Source organism: Danio aesculapii, chromosome 7, assembly GCF_903798145.1.
Source record: "Danio aesculapii chromosome 7, fDanAes4.1, whole genome shotgun sequence".
NCBI lineage: Eukaryota > Metazoa > Chordata > Actinopteri > Cypriniformes > Danionidae > Danio > Danio aesculapii.
Window position 1 is genome coordinate 17,070,574 of NC_079441.1, and position 22,426 is coordinate 17,092,999.

General features: G+C 33.6%; 1 protein-coding gene across 1 annotated transcript in view; it reads left to right on the forward strand.

Moving 5' to 3' along the window:
• The window catches only part of focad (focadhesin), a 117,526-nt gene that overhangs the window by 94,724 nt on the left and 376 nt on the right, over positions 1–22,426 (forward strand). The window contains exons 29-43 of the mRNA XM_056461147.1: positions 676–826; positions 1,436–1,555; positions 4,570–4,692; positions 5,951–6,028; positions 8,984–9,055; positions 9,295–9,397; positions 11,923–12,003; positions 12,074–12,202; positions 12,322–12,437; positions 12,640–12,900; positions 14,833–14,922; positions 16,988–17,165; positions 20,315–20,412; positions 20,832–21,074; positions 22,269–22,344. Of these exons, the coding sequence (XP_056317122.1) occupies positions 676–826; positions 1,436–1,555; positions 4,570–4,692; positions 5,951–6,028; positions 8,984–9,055; positions 9,295–9,397; positions 11,923–12,003; positions 12,074–12,202; positions 12,322–12,437; positions 12,640–12,900; positions 14,833–14,922; positions 16,988–17,165; positions 20,315–20,412; positions 20,832–21,074; positions 22,269–22,344 (1,919 nt within the window). The remainder of the gene's footprint in view (positions 1–675; positions 827–1,435; positions 1,556–4,569; positions 4,693–5,950; positions 6,029–8,983; positions 9,056–9,294; positions 9,398–11,922; positions 12,004–12,073; positions 12,203–12,321; positions 12,438–12,639; positions 12,901–14,832; positions 14,923–16,987; positions 17,166–20,314; positions 20,413–20,831; positions 21,075–22,268; positions 22,345–22,426) is intronic.

Below are 22,426 nucleotides of genomic sequence, written 5' to 3' on the forward strand. Positions count from 1 at the left end.
GCACGATTGCCTCACAGCAAGAAGAATCGCTGGTCAGAGCCCTGGCTGTGTCAGTTGGCATTTCTGTGTGGAGTTTGCATGTTCTCCCCGTATTCGCATGGATTTCCTCCGGGTGCTCTGCTTTCCCCCACAGTCCAAAGACATGCGCTATACTGTAGGTGAATTGAATGAGCTAAATTGGGCGTAGTGTATGTGTGTAAATGTGAGAGTGTGTGGGTCCCATTGTTGGGTTGTAGATGGATATCGGTATCGGTTCGTACTGAAGGCTGCAATATCGGTATCGTATCGGAAGTTAAAATGTTGTATCGGGACATCCCTAATTTGAGAATATATTCAAAAATGGATTTTTAGCATCATTACTCCAGTCCTCAGTGTAAATGATCTTTTAGAAGTCATTTTAATATGATTTTTAAGAATATTCCTATTGAAAACTGCAATTTTATACCATAAAAATATTTCATATTAACACTTTAATGTATTATTTACTTTAACACATTTTTGATCAAATACACACAGTCTTGGTGATCAAAAGAGACTTATTTCTAATCACAAATGTTATTTTTTAGCTCATATATTTACTGTATGTACCTTGTATTTATCCTCTTCACTCGCCCTGTGCATTAAAACCCTCTTAACCTTGTGTTTGCTTTCTCTCTCTTTCTTTTTCTCTCTCAGTGCTGGTTGTGTGTTGGCTGTTGGTCTGGTCTTGAGTTCTCTCAGTAGCAGTAGTCAGTGTGAACGGGAGCGTGTTCACGTTTCTCACACACTGGACAGACTTCTCCAGAGTCTGCAGGACAGCAGCAACAATAGCCGCATGATGCAGGAGGTAAAGCCCATTTCAGCTCATTTTTCTTCAGGGAAAAAATGGCTTGGTATTGTGCCCACGCTTTGTCTACTGTCCTTTTACTCCAAATTTCCCAAACTGGGCATCACAAAGGCATCTGCAGGGCTTTAGCGCGTTGGTGAAAAGCTACAAATGTGATCAAGGACCACAAAATCAGCCATACGGGTCCTTTTTTTGAAATTGCGATTTATATTATTGAAAAAATAAGCTTTCTATTAATAAATGGTTTATTGGGACAGGAACATTTGTAACTAAAAATCTGACGGTGCAAAAAAACATCTAAATGCTGAGAAAATCTGCATTAAAGTCAAATGCTTGGCAATGCACATTACTAATCAAACATTTACTATATGAAATTTACGCAATATCTTCATAGAACTTGATGTTTACTTAATAGTCTGGATTTTTGTCATCAAATAAAAATCATCAAATTTTTGATTCATAATGTATTTTTATATTTCCATAAAAATAAATGTCCTGCATTAGGATAGTTTTGGGATACAGGGTCACTAATAATTAACAAAAATATTTATATTTTTACAAAAGCCTCCATCCAAACATGTCTTTTGTCTATTTTTGTGTGTATGTCAGGTTGTGGCCTATTCTGTGGCGTGTGTGGGAATTTCAGCATTTAGCGCAGGCATTATTGAGGCCAGTAAAGCAGAGGAAAGCATGAACACTCTTCGCACCCTGACAGAGGAAAGTCAGCAGGTGAGAGAGAGCTCGAACTGACTGTTTCACAACTAGAATCATATGCTAAGATAAAATACTTTAGAACTTGACCTCTAGGTCAATTAGTTTGATCTTTAAACTGATGCTTTGTACATACACACACACTTGCAGTCTTGGCCACTTGGGAGTGCTTACGTTCAACAGGAAGTTTATGTGAAGGTTATGGTATTTGATTAAAATTTGAGGGCAAATACATTTTTACAAAACAGAAATATTTGGATGTTCTGATAGCGATTCCGTTAGAAGAATCACTTCTTACCCTCCATCTGAATTTCACGATTCATCAATGGCCTCATGTGATATCTTAAACATGTCCCATCATGCATCCTGTTCTGGAAATAAATTGTGAGATTTTTTTCTTGGAAAACTTTCCAATACAAGTTAACTAATCACTGCAATATATTTTATTTCATAATTGCATTACATATGCAAATAATTTGAAACTGCTTTGTCACATAATTTAAGATGCATAAATGACGTTGTCAAATTCCCTCATTTAACATCTCGATTTCCCTCATTCTACATCTCGATTTCCCTCATTTTACATCTCGATTTCCCTCATGTTACATCTCGATTTCCCTCATTTTACATCTCGATTTCCCTCATTTTACATCTCGATTTCCCTCATGTTACATCTCGATTTCCCTCATTTTACATCTCGATTTCCCTCATTTTACATCTCGATTTCCCTCATTTTACATCTCGATTTCCCTCATTTTACATCTCGATTTCCCTCATTTAACATCTCGATTTCCCTCATTTAACATCTCGATTTCCCTCATTTAACATCTCGATTACCCTCGTTTTACGTCTCGATTTCCCTCGTTTTACGTCTCGATTTCCCTCGTTTAACATCTCGATTTCCCTCATTTTACATCTCGATTTCCCTCGTTTTACGTCTCGATTTCCCTCATTTAACATCTCGATTACCCTCGTTTTACGTCTCGATTTCCCTCGTTTTACGTCTCGATTTCCCTCGTTTAACATCTCGATTTCCCTCATTTTACATCTCGATTTCCCTCGTTTTACGTCTCGATTTCTCTCGTTTAACATCTCGATTTCCCTCATTTTACATCTCGATTTCCCTCATTTTACGTCTCGATTTCCCTCATTTAACATCTCGATTTCCCTCATTTAACATCTCAATTACCCTCATTTTACGTCTCGATTTCTCTCGTTTTACATCTCGATTACCCTCGTTTTACATCTCGATTTCCCTCGTTTTACATCTCGATTTCCCTCGTTTTACGTCTCGATTTCCCTCGTTTTACGTCTCGATTTCCCTCGTTTTACATCTCGATTACCTTCGTTTTACATCTCGATTACCTTTGTTACGTTTCACGTATGTTTTGTTTGTTCTGTTGTTGCGTGCTCTTCTCTTTTCCGCTGCGTGTCATGTGCTGGTTCTAGGTGTGCAACCATTGGTCCAAGGAGCTGTCAATCACCATCGACACACCAATCAGAACCGGGTCCGCTCCGTATAAAAGCCGTGCGCTTGCGCTGTTCTTCAGGAGCGCTTGGCTTACAGCCAGACTCCTCACTTGTGTCGGCCAGCCTGTTCATCTGTGTTTTGCTTATGATTTGCTTACGATTTGCTGTATTCTAGTTTTCTCTTTATCAAGAGACTGCGTTGTTAGATATGCTTGTGCAGCTCAATAATTATCTAGTGAGAAATTGAACGATCTTTGTGAGAATTGGATTATATGAGATTGTGTTTTGCTAATGGCTAACAGTGTGTACTTTACGAGAACTCTAGTATTGTGAGCCGCTTAGAATATTTATTTGTTAGTTAGTTTAAGGAGGCGTTGCCACATGTGTAATTTTGTTTTGAGGTTATGAAGTTTAGTTAAGCTATGTGCTGAAGATTACGGTTTTGTTTCTGCATTTTTCTTTGGTTAGTCAGTTTAGTCGGTTGGGGTTTAGTTAGATCGTTTTGTTATATTTATTTCTTTGTTTTGGCAACACTCCTATTTTCTTTAATTCGATTATTTAACATTACATTTATAATGCATTCTCTCATTGTCTGACATTCACTGAATATTAAATACTTAATTTGTTTCACTTAACAAGTGGTCGTTGTATTCTCTTTCATCCAGCATCAGTAGACTCACTGATTGTTACGTTTCATCCTCTTTAATATCTTAACAACTTAAACACGTAACACCTTCGTTTTACGTCTCGATTACCTTCGTTTTACGTCTCGATTTCCTTCGTTTTACATCTCGATTTCCTTCGTTTTACGTCTCGATTTCCCTCGTTTTACGTCTCGATTTCCCTCGTTTTACGTCTCGATTTCCCTCGTTTTACGTCTCGATTTCCCTCGTTTTACGTCTCGATTACCTTCGTTTTACGTCTCGATTACCTTCGTTTTACATCTCGATTACCTTCATTTTACGTCTCGATTTCCTTCGTTTTGCATCTCGATTTCCCTCGTTTTACGTCTCGATTTCCCTCGTTTTACGTCTCGATTACCTTCGTTTTACATCTCGATTTCCCTCATTTTACATCTCGATTTCCCTCATTTTACATCTCGATTTCCTTCCTTTTACATCTCAATTACTTCTCATTTTATATTTCCATTTTTCCAAACAAAAGAAAAAATTATATATCTATAATAGCCCATAACAATATTAAAATAAGAAATAAGTGGATAAAATAAAATTTTATAAATAAAGGACCAAAAATGAAAAGTAAATCAATAATAACAAAGTGTAAAAAAAAATAGTCTCTGTTTTTGTCATCTACTGTACCATTATATACATTTGGGTATGGGTTTTGACTCAATTTGGTAATAAGTTCTACATGCACACCAGAAATCTTCACAACCACTTGAAGACTTAGGCCAAACACATGAAATACACGTAGAAAGTAGTTTTGAATGTAGTGTGGGTATTTGAACAAGGCTTACAGTAAGACTCTAACTACGCGTGTTTTGTGCATGACTAATTCAAGTCTAAACATTGCAGTTACACTCTATGTGCTTGCTTTGCTAGACACCAGGCTTTGCTCTGGCGTTGGGACAGACAGTGTTTGGACTCTCTTCTTTTGGGCACGGTAAAGCTGTGGACATCCAGCCTCGTCTGCTCGCTGCTTGGACCAAGATCCTACTGGCTGAGGTGATTTGCTAGTGTTCACTTATAGGCTCAAAATGTGTTGCTTCTTCGCCACGTTTTATGCAAATGTTGTGCATATAAATATTGCTGGTCATAATTTACTATACATTATACAACTTTACAATACATTATAGTTAACACAAACAAACAAACAATACAGTTATTACAGAATTTATTCTTCTTTGTTAATGTATGTACTTGTAAGGATCCCCCCCCACTGGTCCAACAACAGCAGCTAATGGCACGGCAGTAGAGTCTTTGCGTGTCACTATCTTTCCATAAGCAGCAGAAACAAGATTAAAATAAATACATTTCTTTGTATGTATTAGCTCTTTATTTTATCCGACTCCAAGATATAAATAATATAGGATGGTTTTTATAGATTATTAAATCAGAAAGAATTTAGATAACGGTTTGAACCTTTTGCATAACTAATACATTTGTTCATTCGGGTGCTCATGTCGCTCAGAGGAATTGCCTCGGCCGTTGACATACCTCACGGTCACACTCTCTTCAGTTATGATTATTAAACAGAGGTAATTGACTAATACCTTAGACGCTTGGATGCTTCTATGATTGCTCAGTCTAAAGTATTTTTGATTAGTCCCCTTAGATGTACACCCTCGAGATTCGAGGAGAATCGAGATTTAAATTTTAGGCAAAATTGCCCAGCCCTAATTTTATTATTATTATTATTATTGTTTTATATTATTTAAAATAAACTGAAACTACAGTGAAACAGGAAAAAATAATAATAATAAAAATATATATAAATATATATATATATATATATATATATATATATATATATATATATATATATATATATATATATATATATATATATATATATAAATATATATATATATATATATATATATATAAATATAAATATATATATATATATATATATATATATATATATATAAATATATAAATATATAAATAAATATATAAATATATAATGTGACTAAGATCTGAAAACATTGATTTGGATTTTTTGACCTATTGTATTTTTTATGCAAATAAATTCTAAAATAAATCAAATGATACACAAGATTTAGTATTTTTTTTCAAAAAATAAATTCCCAAATAATTCAAATAATAATATGCTTTTTTGAAATTTTGAGGTCACTATCAGAGAACCACTAATAACTTTGAAGTGGTATCTTTTTTTGTCTGCCTGAGGTTGTGAATTTAGTCTAAACAAAAACTAAACAATATATGATTATTTATGTATATTTATTTTTGGGTTCTGTAGGGATGTCCCACAATGCAGCGGCTGTCTGCCCTCAATGGATTGATTGCATTAGTGGGATCAGAGACGGCTCTAATTCAGGTACTTTAATGTGTAATCCATTTTTATGTCAAGCCGTTACAGTATATTTGTCCCTTAACCTGTTTCAGTTTTCAATTACCACTTGATATCTCTCAGTTTCTCTGGATTTATGATATATAGTTATACTGCAATCTACTGATTTAAAGTCGAATTTTTGCCATTTAGAGCATTTTTCTTTTTGCACAAAATACCAAAAAAGTGCAATGTTTTAGACATTCATTTGAAAAGTTGGACATAATAGCAATGTTTTTTCTTTTTCAGAAGAATATATAGATATTTGATAGAATATTATTTAGATATTTATATAATATTTGATAGAATAACCCTAAATACCCTTTTGTTATTCTGACCTATTGTTTTTTTTTCTGACAGAAAATGCTCTAAATTACATATTTTTTATTAGATATTTGAAATAAAGATTGTCAGATCATTATAGCATGCCTAATGTTAATAACAATATTAATAATGTTATAATCAATACTATTCTCAATCTAATAAATCCATAGAAACTGAATCACATTTCAACAGTTTTCTTGGCTTGTTCCATGTGCTTTTATTGTTACCTTTACTGTATTGAGAAAAACCTCCACACATGAACGACTAAATGCTTTGTGCTGTTTTTCCATCCCAGTGAATGTGAAATATCACAAATCAGCACTTTCTTGCATGCTACCCTAAATTAAGTCCATTATTATATGCTGTGGTGCCATTAATGGCAGCAGTTAAATGCCATCCTCATATGGGCAGTGCCCTTTTTCACCCACACCTGTGCCAGGCTGCTCTTTGTGTAGCAAATTACACTCCTTCATGCCCACCTACTCTCCAGACACACACACACACACACACACACACACACTCTGAGTGAATGCCGTCTCGTCTTTTTAAATGCAAATGCCAGCACACTTGGATGGCAGCCAGGAAGTGTCGCCATAGTAACAGCAGGTCTGCCATGTCTGGGATTACTGTGCCACCCGCAGATGAAAAGATGTGTGTTAATGTGTCTTTAAGTGACTTAAAGTCACTGAATAAACACTTTAAAGCACATTGGAGTGCATTCAGGCACTCCTGCCAGATTTTTCACTCTTCTCTGAAATCTCGAATGCCATTTAGCTGCTAAATGTTCCTTTCAGATTCTTGTGGGAGTAATTAACAAGATTTTAGAAACGCATTATTAGCTTTCAGTTCAACTCTATTTGGTCGTTTTGTGCACATACAGTACTGTATATGTAAGGTTTTATTAGATATCAGCTGCTATATAAGTTAAGTGAGAGATAAAGAGAGTTTCTGACATCTTTTATTCATCCTCCACTTGTTCCAAACCTTTTTGAATTGAACATAAATCAAGATATGCTGAAGAATTTGGTGAGAAAACAGCCATTGATTTATAGTATTTTTTAGTATAGTGTTATTTGTTTTTATAATAAAGTCAACGGCTGCTTTTTTTCTAACATAGTTCAGAAAATGTTGATTTGTGTTCAACAGAAGAAAGACATTTATAAGTTTAGATGCACTGGAGTGTGAGTAAATGGTGATAATAGGGTATATGCGCAAGTATGCAGAAGGACTTTTGATTTGTCAGTAACCTGGGTCAAGCGATTCCGGTGAACTGTATGTAAACTGGTGCATTTCAGGTCTGTTTTCTTTAAGAATCTGCGATCTCCACTGCCTGATAGATATCCGATATAAAGTGGGTCTCAGAATATACACAAAGCACTGCATTAAATTAAATTTTCTCCCGCCATGTCTTTAAAATATGAACATTTATTTTACCCCAGTATATTCAATAGAGCTTCTGCACTAGCCTGCTAAATCTGACGGGGCGCGTGGGTGTAAAAGGCTTTTCATCTCATTTTACGCTTGAGCAACTAAATGAATGCCTAAATCTATTTAACTAATGATATTTTAATTACATTACAACATCGATGCTGTAAAAGGAGCTGTATAAAATGAAAAAAAGTCACATTAACCGTTCACCGGAAGTTTATCAGTATTGGAAGAAACACTAGCTCTGCATATACCCTATTTTCATTTTTGGGTGAACTGTCTCTTTAACTGAGGTGAATGTAGAAATAGTAACAGTAGTTGTCCACATGATGGTAGTATTGGGTTTAAATAATGTGAAAACAAACTTTTCTGACATCTTTCTTTGCAATAGTGTATATGCAGAGCTAGTGTTTCTTCCCATACTCTTCCAATTCTTCCAGTAAATGTAAACATTGTACTTTCAAGATTGCAACTCACTATTTACGTTTCTGCCTGCATGTAAATGATGAAAAAGTTATTTTTTTATGACCCACAAAATCAAGTATAGAGCGTAATATGAAATGACTTTTTATTTTGTCCGTATGATAAAAAGTTGAAGTCAGAATTATTAGCCCCCATGAATTATTAGACCCCCTGTTTATTTTTTTCCCCGATTTCTGTTTAACGGAGAGATTTTTTTCAACACATTTCTAAACATAATAATTTTAATAACTCATTTCTAATAACTGATTTCTTTTATCTTTGCCATGATGAGAGTAAATAATATTTGACTAGAGATTTTTCAAGACACTTCTATACAGCTTAAAGTGACATTTAAAGGCTTAACTAGGTTAATCAGGTTAACTAGGCAGGTTAGGGTAGTTAGGCAAGTTATTGTATAAAGATGGTTTGTTCTGTAGACAGTCGGAAAAAATTTTGCTTAAATGAGCTAATAATTTTGACCTTAAAATGTTTTTTTTTTAAATTAAAAACTGCTTTTATTCTAGCCAAAATAAAACACATAAGCCTTTCTCCAGTGGAAAAATATTATCAGACATACAGTGAAAATCATTTGGAAAATATTTTTAAAAAGAAAAAAAAATCAAAGGGGGGCTAATAATTCTGACTTCAACTGTATGTCATCATATTACACAGTTCTTTAGTGTGTTAACAGTTTTTCTACTAAAGCAAGTGTGTTTGTGTGTCCATCAGTTGAAGAGCGAGTGTGAGGAGACTTCACTGCAGCAGAGCAGACTCAATGAAGTCATCAGAGCCATCACACAGGTAAGTACACACACACATAACACACAGGTTAGTATTTACACACACGTACACATACACGACATCACACAGGTCAGTATTTACACACATCACACACACGTACACGACATCACACAGGTCAGTATTAACACACATCACACACACGTACACCACATCACACTGGTCAGTATTTACACACTTTTCACATCAGCTGATAAAGGTGAAATACCGTGGTGTGACTGAGGTGAAGTGTTGTATTTCAGATCATCACGTTCTCAGGAACCATCGGTCTGCAGTCTAACGGAGCCTGTTTGCTGGGTCACCTGCATCTGACACACGCGTCCAGCAGACACAGCAGAACTGCAGGTCACACACTTTTACAACACACATAACACAGGCTTGATTATATGTGGTGTCAGTAGTTAATGTTGTTGTTGTAGTAATAAGAAAGATAACATCATAAGAAATGTCAAATAATAAGAAATACAACATAAAAATTATAGAATAATGTAAGAAAATTGTTATGTTGGTGGCGGTTTTTGTCCTATTGACTTCCATTATAATGTAAATTTTCGATTGGCAAGCCATGAAACCATATAATCGCGTATCGTGCATTGATGATTGTTGGTGGTTTCCCTGTTGGGAAGAATTAGTAATTTTCAAAAATATGTATCAAAATAAGATTCGTCACCGAGAGTCATTGAATTTGCTGGAACAGAGAAAGTTGTGGCCAGATTAGAACTCAAAATCAAGAGTGAATGAAAACAGCACACAAGGGTTAATAATAATAATAATAAATGTAAGGAATAAAAATATTAAATATAATTATTAATAGTATAATATTAATTTAAATGCATTATATTTTATTTTAATTATTTGTAATATTATTGTATGTATAATAATAATTATACTGTAATTATTATTATTACAATCTAGATGATAAAACTTTTTAATAAATGAATAAATATAATTTTGTTATTATGATTATGATTTTATAAACTTTTGTGTAAAATATTTATATTGTTATCGTGTTGAAGATGATTGTAGTAAAACAAAAAGTGTATAATAGTAATACATCAGTATAAAAAATAATAAAACATCAGTATTCCCTCCTTTTCTGTATCATAAATTAAAAGTAATGTTACTAATGATAATAATAAATAATCATCATAATAAATAACAATAAATTATAAAGTAAAATAATAATGATAACAACAATGTCTTTTAAAAATCCCAAATCTACAACTCAACCTATGTAGTATTTTAGTTGTGTGATATTTTATTGATGATGAAAAATATAAATATTAAAATAAGTTGTTTATTGTTTTTCTATAAAACAGTTTATCATCATCATCTTCAATTACTTATTTTGACAGTTTGCGGCAATTTATAGAAATATATTTTTTAATTATAGAAATAAAAAATGTATAATAATGATGTTTGTGTTTTTTTTTTTACCAAATTAAGCGAATTATTAGTATATAAATAAACGGTTTCTTTATTATAAATTATTGGTAATGTTGCTAATGATGATGATTAACATGATAATAAATGATCATCATCGTACTAAAAATTGAACAAATAAAATTATATAGTGTAATAATAACAATAACAACATCTTAAAAAATCATAAATCTACAATTCAAACTATTATGTTTAGTATTTTTGTTGTGTAATATTTTATTGACGATGAAAAAATAAATTATATATATATATATATATATATATATATATATATATATATATATATATATATATATATATATATATATATATATATATATATATATATATATGTAAATTAAAAAAAAGTCATTGTTATTCTAAAAAAACATCATCTTCTACCACCTATTTTGCCAAGTTGCAGCAACTTATAAAAATAATTAAAAGCAATTAACAGAAGTATATAATAATGAGTATTTTTAACCAATTAAACAAATTATTAGTATATAAATAAACTGTTTGTCTTCTAAATTGTTAATAATGTTACTAATGATGATGATGTTAAATTATCATCATCACCAAATTTTAATTCATAAAACAATTTATCGCCATCATCTTCAACCACTTATTTTGCCAGGTTGCAGCAATTTATAAAAAATAATTAAAAGCAATTAACATAAATATATAATAATGACAGGCAGCATGGTGGCGCAATGGGTAGCGCTCTCGCCTCACAGCAAGAATGGCACTGGTTCGAGCCTCGGCTGGGTCAGTTCTCATTTCTGTGTGGAGTTTGCATATTCTCCCTGCGTTCACCTGGGTTTCCTCTGGGTGCTCCGGTTTCCCCCACAGTCCAAAGACATGTGGTACAGGTGAATTGGGTAGGCTAAATTGTCCGTAGCGTGTGTGTGTGTGTGTGGATGTTTCCCAGAGATGGGTTGTGGCTGGAAAGGCATCCGCTGCGTAAAACATATGCTGGATAAGTTGGCGGTTCATTCCACTGTGGCGACCACAGAATAATAAAGGGACTAAGCTGAAAAGAAGAATGAATGAATGATATAATAATGATATTTTTAATCAAACTAAGCACATTATTAGTATATAAATAAACCATTTCTGTGTTACAAATTATGAAAAATACAAATATTAAAATGCAAATTATGAAAACTACAAATATTAAAATACAAATTATGAAAAATACAAAAATAAAATAATTTTCTTGAAAAATTGTTATTCTATAAAACTATTTATCGTCATCATCTTCAACCACTTATTTTGCTGGGTTACAGCTACTTAAATAATTAAAAACAAATATATATATATATATATATATATATATATATATTTTAGACAAATAAAGTAAATTATTAGCATATAAATAAACTTACAATGCTCGCTCAATGGTACGGAAGCCCAATCAAACACACGTTTCCTCTGGTCTCCATCAGTCCCTCAGGACTTCGGTTATCTGTCTGAGAGCAGTGTGATCCGGGCGTCTGTGGACTTCATCACTGAAGCAGGAAGGAAAGGTGACTGTCTGTCTAATGTGGAGTCTAACGGTGAAGTGTTTACTCTATTAATGCGATTATGAATGCTCAGGGCCGGAATTCACTGCTCCACAGCGAGTAAAGACGCTGCTTTCGGCATTAGCTGATGTGGGTGCAGATTTCCAGTATCCACCAGTCAACTGGAGCTCCGTCCTCTCTCCGCTCATGAGACTTGGCTTTGGTGAGATTCTTCCATCCAGCTTTTTCCTACACCCCATGATGCCTTGTGTGAATATTTGGAAGGGAGTTTCCCAAATTGCAACTATAATACAGAATACTAAAACATGTAAATGTACGTAGGTGAGGAGGTGCAGCATTACTGTTTAGAGTTAGCAGCTTGTCAGACTCAGTCCTCCCAGAGTGCCTCACTCTTCCTGGGCGTCTGGCTTGTGCCTCCTCTGGTTCACAGCCTCAGTGTGAGTATCTGTTTCTTTCTATTGAAATATGAGCTCTACAGAATATTTAGTGTCTTAATGCAGATGTTATTATGCTGATTTTTCAGTAATTTAGTGACGTTTCAATACTTTTGCATTGAATTCTAATGAATAATTTAATAAGTTAGTAATAATAAGTTAGTAATTTAATAAGTTTTTTCTGTGTATTGTCTGTGGTGTGCAGCTCCGCACTAGAGCTCACCTGTACGAGAGTCTGAGCTGCTGGATGAAGCATGTGGCAGAAGACAAACTGCAGGTGTATGTGGACAGTCTGGCAGTCCAGCAGTTTGAGCCTCTCACTCGTCTTCAGCGCCTGTCCCTGTGTCTGTCCATCCTGCACGGCCTGTCCAGAGCCATGACTGCGCCAAACCCTCCCCAAAACTGCTGGAGTGTCCTATGCTCCACCGCTGAGAAGATCTACAACCTCCTGCCTGATTCTATACCTGTATGTTCTCACTTTCAGTTTACTCACCAGACAGATTGACACATACAGTTGAAATCAGAATAATTAGCCTGAATTATTATCCTTCCTGTATTTTCTTCAATTTCTGTTTAATGGGAAGAAGATTTTTTCAACACATTTCTAAACATCATAGTTTTAATAACTCATGATAACTGATTTCTTTTATCTTTGGCTTGAGGACAGTACATCATATTTGACTAGATATTTTTCAAGACACTTCTATACAGCTTAAAGTGACATTTTAATGCTTAATTAGATTAATTAAGTTAGAATAATTAGGCAAGTCATTGTATAACGATGGTTTGTTCTGTAGACTATCAGGAAAAAAATTGCTTAAGGGAGCTAATAATATTGACCTTTAAATGTTTTTTTTTTTATTATTAAAAACTGCGTTTATTCTAGCCGAAATATAACAAATAAGACTTTCTCCAGAAGAAAAAATATTATCAGACACACTGTGAAAATGTCCTTGATCTGTTAAACATCAGTTGGAAAATATTTGAAAGAAAAAAATCACAAGAGGACTAATAATTTGGACTTCAAACTGTATATTTTTGGTTATATAAATATATATTTGCAGAATAACTCGATCTAACTCGAACTAAAGAAGGTTAGATTTGTCAGACGAATGCACATGCTTAATAAACAATGTAATTGAGGAGGAAATTAATGTCGGTATGTTGTATGTATGACATATGGTGTCATTATTTTGATTATTTTTGTGTTTTGATGCACTTGTTTAGCCTTTATGTGTTATTTTAACTAAAGCTAAAAAAAAACATACATTAAAAGTTTTATTTTTATTCTCTGAGATTTATATGAATTTGAAGTAGTGTTGAATCAAGTAATTAAATGACTTTTTGAGTAAATAAGTTACAAAATCATTTAAATACAATGTTAAATTAATCAGTTTTACTTTTTTGAAGTAAATTGCCCAACACTGACCATATATAATGTGTTGTTTTGTATTATTACACGGTTATCTGGAATACTTTATTGTGATAATCAACCGCCTAGATTATAATAAAAATTATAAGAATAATTCCTTACATTTATATAGCACTTCTCTGGACACTTAAAGCACTTCTGGACACTCAAAGCACGTTATACATCTTTGGGGGGAATCTCCTCATCCACCTGGATGACACGACGGCAGCCATATTGTGCCAGACCGCACACCAGCTGGTTGGTGGAGAGAAGACAGAGTGATGAAGCCAATTATGATATGGAGATGGTTCTTTTCGAAGGACATCGTGGAATTTTTTAACGACCAGAGTTGGGATCTCGGTTTAACCTCTCATCTGAAAGATGGCGCTCACTGAGCAGTATAGAGTCCCCTTCACTATACTGTAGCTTTAGGACCCACAGAGATCACAGGGTGAGCACCCCCTGCTGGCCTCACTAACACCACTTCCGGCAACAACCTAGCTTTCCCATGTGGTCTCCCATCCAAGTACTGACTGGGCACAGCCCTGCTTAGCTTCAGTGGGTGACCATGTGAGAGTTGCAGAGAGCTAGCTGTCAGTCAGAATAGTTTTAGTTTAATATAAAAATAGTTTATACCCTTACTTATTTTAAGTCTATATGCTTTTTAAAATTATTTTTATGAGGCTTTAATTAAGCTTTTAACAAATGATTAGCCAGTCAACCATTTCAATATTTTGATCAACTTTATAAGTCATTATTGCTTCTTGTCTGATGAACCGTCGGGCTTCAGAATATTGATAGCATTGTCTGAATCTCAAACTGATTTGCTGAAATCTAAATTTGGCTTAAAATTTGGTTACATATGCAAGTGATTTACTTCCAATATAGAGAGGTGCAGTGAAGCGAAGAGGTTTTAATAGTCAAACATGTTAATGTGAATATTTAGTGTGTTCTGCTGCTGATATTTCAGTGTTTGTGTGTTTGTAGGCTGCTGAAGTGGCTCTGTATGAAGCCATGTGTTCTTGTCTGTCTGAAATGAGCGATTCTGAAATTGACCGTATAGTCAAAGTCTCTGAGGTACAGTATAACTCCAATCTTTGTGATTTATAGGTTTTTATATCTGATTCCATTTAAAATGGATCCTAATTTCTTCAGTTTGCAAGAACAAGATGCATGTAAAACTTCAAAAATTGTTAATAAAGAAAAGGGTAACTGACTAGTAATATCATCAAATGCATTTATCCACCATGTCACACCACATTATGAGTGTCATTTTAAGGGTTGTTTCATAAAAGTGTTGCTTCTGCATGAAAGGTAATTAGGGTCAAAATCTAAATAAACATTTGTGAAATTAGATCATGTCCACAGATTGCATATTGGTCAGCAAGTACAGTAACCAATTGAATTGCTTTATTTGAGACAGCAAAAATGTGACTTTTATTGATTCGGTCAGTCATTCATTAAAAAATGGATCATATTAACACACAGTTACACTCAAAAAAATGATTACTGCTGCTAGTTCAAATTACCCATTTAAAATGAGCTGAAACAACACAATTCTTGTTATTTCTTTGGCCAATTTAGTTGTTTCATGTTCGTTCCACTTAAATTTTTAAACCAGTAAGTTTACTTAAGCATTTGTGTTGGAACAACATGAAGGAATTGTGTTGGTGCAACTACCTGGTTAGGGGATTTGTAGTTCCCAGCATGCTTTGCGTGGAATTGATTAAAAAGAGGGAAATGTTGACAAAAGTAATCTTTGTTGTTTAAAGTTAATAGAAAGGCTTGTTAGAGTTGAATCTTCACTTTAATTTGAACATTTAGAAGATTTTCATGTAATCCTTTGAGTTTTGAGATTACCAGCTTGCAGAAGCACCCATGCTTTGGATGTTGGTACCTTAATTAGCAAAATGCAGTTTGTTGCTTTGCTCAGTCAGGAATAACTGTCCTCAAATTAGTTCTGAGATCAGTTCCAATCAACTGTATATGTAACTCATGATATGCTTAAAGACTTTGAAAAGTAGAACACATAATAGACAAACATGATCTCATCAGACCTTTGAGTTTAAGTTGAATAAAAATACAAATGTATTTAAACTTTTATTTGAGCAAATCATGTTGAAGCAACTCAGTTGCATTTAATTGTGTAAATAGGTTTTTTTTTTGGTTGTTGCTAAACAAATTTGTTGGATGGAAATCCTTCCCTCAATTCAATTGAGTTTATCAAATGAGTTATTTATGAGCATATAAAGATTATATTAAAATATTATATTAAAATATAAAAATAATAATTTTTACATATATTTAAAGTCTTTACATAAAGTAAAATATATAACTATTAATAAAGTAAATATAATAAAGATGGAAATTTTTGCTGTTGTTTGTATTATTTATACATTTTGTTAATATGAGCAAAAAAATGTTATCTAAAAAATGACTATTAATACACATTCTATTATTATTTATTATCTATGTGTATTTGTCAGCTTTTAGAGGGAATAATAATCTGTGTTAAATATTTTAAAGCTCATCATAAAGAGTGATTGTTTTAATAGCATCTCTCCTGTAGTTTTAATATTCTGCTTGATGAATTCATTTCCACTATCACACAATCCTCCCTCGAGGCTTCAGCGCTTTAAAGGATCCACAAACATTATTTTGCTGTGTTCTAAATGTGTGGTTGATGTTTAGTAATGAGGCACACATTATGCAAGAAAATTTAATCCACACTTTTTTTTCCTCAAATGTAAAGCATGTATTAAAATGTTGAATGTTTACAGCAATAGCTCTGCTTTCATAATAACTTATAGTCACAATTCATGGCAAGTGCAAAGGACAGCTTCTTCTGTTTAGTACTTTATGTAATGTTACAGCCAGTCCAGAGCACTTTACAAGTGAAATGAGTTGCTGGAAGGAACACTGAGCACTCAAACAAGGACATTTGCTGTTTGTTCAAGCTACTTATTTAAAATGAGCTGAAACAACACAATTATTGAGGGGTTCTTTTATGTTCAATACATTTAAATTTGTAAAAACTAAGTAAACTTAATTCCTTCATGTTGTCCCAACACAATTCGATTGTACATTTTTACAGTGAGACCACAGCCTAAAGGTTTCCTCTTTGTGTGTGCTCCCTCTACAGGCTAATGTGGAAAAAACAACCTTCATTCTGTCCTACCTCACCTCTAAAGGAAGAGTGCCGCTGCTTGGGCTCAATGATGTCATCAGTACCATTCTCCAGGTGGGCAGTAAGAGACCAGTCAGCTGGCTTCTCCTCCAGGGCCTCCACCAATCACGCTTCGCCTCTGGTTCCAACACAGGTAAGAAAATAAAATGTAAAAAAAAAAAAGTATTACTGTTCAAAATGTTTGGAGTCAGTACAATTATTTTAATGCTGTTAACTAGAACTTTGCTAAATTGGTCAAATTTTCTATGGTGGTGTTTTGATTATTATTATTATTTCATTATAGGAGTTATGGGTGATAAATTCACATCCCACAAAAAAATTATGCATTCAACAGTTTTCAATATTGATAATAATTAGAAATTTAACCTGAGCTGCAAATCAGTGTATTAAGAAAGATTTCTGAAGGATAAAAAGATGATGCTTAAAAAAAAATCACATATTTAATATATTTTTAAATAGAGAATGTAAACATTATATTTAGCAAGTATGTTTAACAGTTAAGTTTTAGTTTATTTCTGAATATTACTAATTTAATGAAGAAAATGTTATATATCCATTATATGCTGGAGCAATGATGCTAAAAAAACTTTTTACACATTTAAAAATTATATATACATACATACATACATACATACATGCATGCATACATACTAACAGTACACACATACACATACACGTATACACACATACATATATTATATACACATATGCATACATACATAAACAAATAAAGTGAATTTTAAAGTGAACAGGAAAAGTGTACCACAGGATGTGTTTATATATTTAATTTAGCCGAATAAAATGCCAATAAGTTGAAAAAAAATGATGATAAAATAGTTGCAAAAATGTTTTTCATTTATTCAATTTTTAACAAAATTTAAATAAAAAAATGTAAAACCTAATACAAATAATACACAATTTTAATGCGATTTTAATTTTAGTACAAGTTTAATACTAATTAAAAATATCACATTTTTATATATTTTAAAATGGAGAATGTAAACATTATATTTAGCAGGAATGTTTAACAGTATTACTATTTATTGAAGAAAATTGTATATATACTGTTGTATATTGTTGTAATATACAGTGCATCTGGAAAGTATTGATAGCGCTTCACTTTTTCCACATTTTTTATGTTACAGCCTTATTCCAAAATGGATTAAATTCATTTATTTCCTCAACATTCTCCACACAATACCCCATAATGACAATGTGAAAAAAGATTTTTTGAAATTGTTGCAAATTTATTAAAAATAAAAATTCTAAATAATCACATGTACAGAAGTATTCACAGCCTTTGCCGTGAAGCTCAGGTACATTCTGTTTCCACTGATCATTCTTGAGATGTTTCAGCAGCTTAATTAGAGTTCACCTGTGGTAAATTCAGTTGATTGGACATGATTTGAAAAGGCATACACCTGTCTATATATGGTCCCAGGGTTGACTGTGCATGTCAAAACACAAACCAAGCATGAAGACAAAGGAAATTGCTGTTCTGATGAATCTGCTGCTCTGAAAGCTCCACCGAGCACAGTGGCCTCAATCACCCATTAGTGGAAGATGTTCCACCAGGAACATTCTTCCTAGAGCTGGCCGGCCATCTAAGCTGAGTGATCGGGAGAGAAGGGCCTTAGTCAGGGAGGTGATCAATAACCCGATGGTCACTCTGTCTGAGCTCCAGTGTTCTTCTATGGAGAGAGGAGAACCTTACCAAAGGACAACCATCTGGGCAGCAATCCACCAATCAGGCCTGTATGGTTGAGTGGCCAGACAGAAGCTACTCCCCACCTGGAATTTGCCAAAAGGCATCTGAAGGACTCTCAGACCATAAGAAACAAAATTTTCTGGTCTGATGAGACTAAAATTGAACTCTTTGTAGTGAATGCCAGGCGTTACGTTTGGAAAAAACCAGGCACCGCTCATCACCAGGCTAATACCATCACTACAGTGAAGCATGGTGGAGGCAGCATCATGCTGTGGGGATGTTTTTCAGCAGCAGGAACTGGAAGACTAGTCAGGATAGAGGGAAAGATGAATGCAGCAATGCACAGAGACATCCTGAATGAAAACCTGCTTCAGAGTGCTCTTGACCTCAGACTGGGGCGACGGTTCATCTTCCAGCAGGACAATGACCCAAAACACACTGCCAAAATATCAATGGAGTGGCTTCACAACACTTTCGTGTATGTCCTTGAGTGGCCCAGCCAGAGCCCAGATCTAAATCCTATTGAACATCTCTGGAGAGATCTGAAAATGGCTGTTCACCGTCGCTTCCCATCCAAACTGATAGAGCTTGGGAGGTACTGCAAAAATTCCGAAGACAGGTGTGCCAAGCTTGTGGCATCATATTCAAAAAGACTTGAGGCTGTAATTGCTGCCAAAGGTGCATCAACAAAGTATTGAGCAAAGGCTGTGACTACTTCTGTATATTTGATTTTCCAGATTTTTTATTTTTAATAAATTTGCAACAATTTCAAAAAATCTTTCACATTGTCATGAATTTAATCCATTTTGGAATAAGACTTTAACATAAAAAAAGTGGAAAAAGTGAAGCGCTATCAATACTTTCTGGATGCACTGTACACCTAAAATAAACTAAAATGTGTGTGTATATATATATATATATATATATATATATATATATATATATATATATATATATACATACATAAACAAATAGTGAATTTTACTGGAAAAGTGTATCATAGGATGCCTGCATATATTTAATTCAGCTGACTAAAATATCAATAAGTTGTAAAAATGGGTTTTGTGTTATTGGAATACATTCCCTTATTTTATTTGAATTGATTTCTTAATGATCAATTACAGTTGCTAATTTTTTCTACATTTTTTTTATTTTTTTTTCAAAACCTAATCCTAATATTATAGAAAAAAATCATTTATAATATCTTAATGCATATCTAAGCTATTTTCGTCTTGAAAAAATATCTTTAAAGGCCTTTGCTCTATTATAATCTTGAATAAATTGAATTGTTTTGAAAAATAAAATAGAAAGTGTATTAAAATGTAGAAATTCTAATGGAAAAAAGCTAATAAAAAATATGAACCACAATGATGTCTTTTGTTGAACCAAAATATATTACTGTGGTTTTCCTGAAAAATAAAATAATTAAAAACATTGTATTCTAAGGTTTCATCAATTTTGCCTCAAGGAAGCCAAGCATGTCCCCTAAATGAAGATGTTAAAATGAGGGTCTTTGATGAACTTGACTGATGATGTTTATGTTTCAGAAAGTGAGGTGTTGTTTCTGTTCTCAGGGGTCTCAAAACGAATGGAGTGGCTGCTGGAGTTAATGGGCCACATCAGAAATGTAGCGTACGGATCTCCCTCTGTTAAATGTGTGGATGTTCTACAGGTATTTGCATTGCTTTAACTCACTTTACAATCAGATGTGAGTGTGTCTATCTGAAGAGCTGCTGCTTCCCTCTGAAAAGCATTTCTCTATAATTAAAGGTCCCGTGAAGTGCTTTGAAATGTGCTGTTTTATTCAAGGTTGATGTAATCTCAACTGAAACATGAAGAGAGGGTGGGACATAGAGTAGCTTCTCCCCCTATACGAAAACAGCCAATAGAATTTTGTTTTTAACACAGCTCTGCCAGTGAGAGTGATTAAGCTCAAGCACATCAAATGAAAAGCAAATGAGAAGCGTCTTGAGGGAGGCGGGACATGTCTGATACGAGACAGCATTTGATTGGTTAGAAGATTTGACGAGAAACTGAAATATGAAGTGATGTCAAAGTTGTGTGTGTGTGTGCGCGTGCGTGTGTGTGCAGGGCACAGATTTCCTCCTCAGGGTGTTTGCTGCAGCAGTGGTGTCCTGGGCTGATCATGGTGGTCCTCTTCTGGTGGGCATCAGGGCTCAGTGGTTCCCCTGGCCTCAGTCAACAGAGCTCTGCCATGGCCTTTATGCCAACCCTGAGGACACTGAGCTGCCAGTGGCATCATGCCTGCTGGCAATCCCATACAGTATGAAGAAACTGCTGGACAAAGAGCCCTGGAAGTCCCAGTCACAGAAGGTATGGTGTGTTTTCTGAAATTTCAGTCAATATTGATTATTATCACAATTAATAAGAAATCAATTCTCGTTCTCATTAAAAAGAAAAAGTTAAACGTTTTTTCTCCTCAGTGAACGTTGTAGAAACCAGACAGTAAAATGATCACTAAACTACTTCTGTGTTTTCAAAACATGACAAAAAAGTCAACCAGATAAATTAGAATAATTAGAGAAATGTTAGGAAAATTATAAAAGATGTATTTTATAAACTTAAATTCTTTAAGTAGCCTTTACCAATATGAAAATTAAGTTAACTAATTAATTTAATTTATTTTTCTATTCCAGCATGTTTTAATGGTTGATGTCCAATCATGAAATGTGTTTTTATTTCCTGATGTAGATGCAGATTTATGTTCATTAAAATAGTAAGATTTGGTCAATTTGTATTGAAATATTCCTATGAGCAGTGGACGCATGTCATGTCATGTCATGTTTTTTGTCATGACTTTTGTTAATATGGAACTTGTTGTAAAATTCTGTTCAGTAAAAAAAACATTTACTGTATATGGTAAATTGTTAATATCAGGGTCTCACGATTCTTGAAAGTACTTAAAAGTATTTGAATTTCAGACACACAGTTGAGTCAGAACTATTAGCCCCCCTTTGAATTGTTTTTTTCTTTGTTTTAAATATTTCCCAAATGATGTTTATCAGAGCAAGTAAATTTTCACAGTATGTCTGATATTTTTTCGTTTTTATTTTTTAAAAACCATTTTAAGGTCAATATTATTAGCACCTTTAAGCTATTTTATTTTCCGATAGCCTATACAACAAACCATCGTTATACAATAACTTGCCTAATTACTCTAACCTGCCTAGTTAACCTAATTAACCTAGTTAAGCCTTTAAATGTCACTTTAAGCTGTATAGAAATATCTTGAAAAATATCTAGTCAAATATTATTCACTGTCATCATGGCAAAGAGAAAATAAATCAGTTATTAGAAATGAGTTATGAAAACTATTGTTTAGAAATGAGTTATTGAAAAAAAAAATCTTCTCTCAGTTAAACAGAAACTGGGGAAAAAATAAACAGGGGGGCTAATAATTCTGACTTCAACTGTATAAATGGTTCTTCCCTACAGCATACTTGCTAAATAAATCTTCGTTGCTTTAAAAAAACTCTTACTAACTTCAGTGTTTCTTTACATCATCAGTTCATTGACTGGTTGTTCAGCATTACTGAAGCTCCCAAACAAGCTTTCTCAGAAACTGCTGTGCTTACAGCCAAAGGTGAGACACTGTGATTCCAACTAATAAAGAAATGTGCTGCTTATTTAGTAAAGTTATGACAAGCAGTAAAGGATTGTTGTAT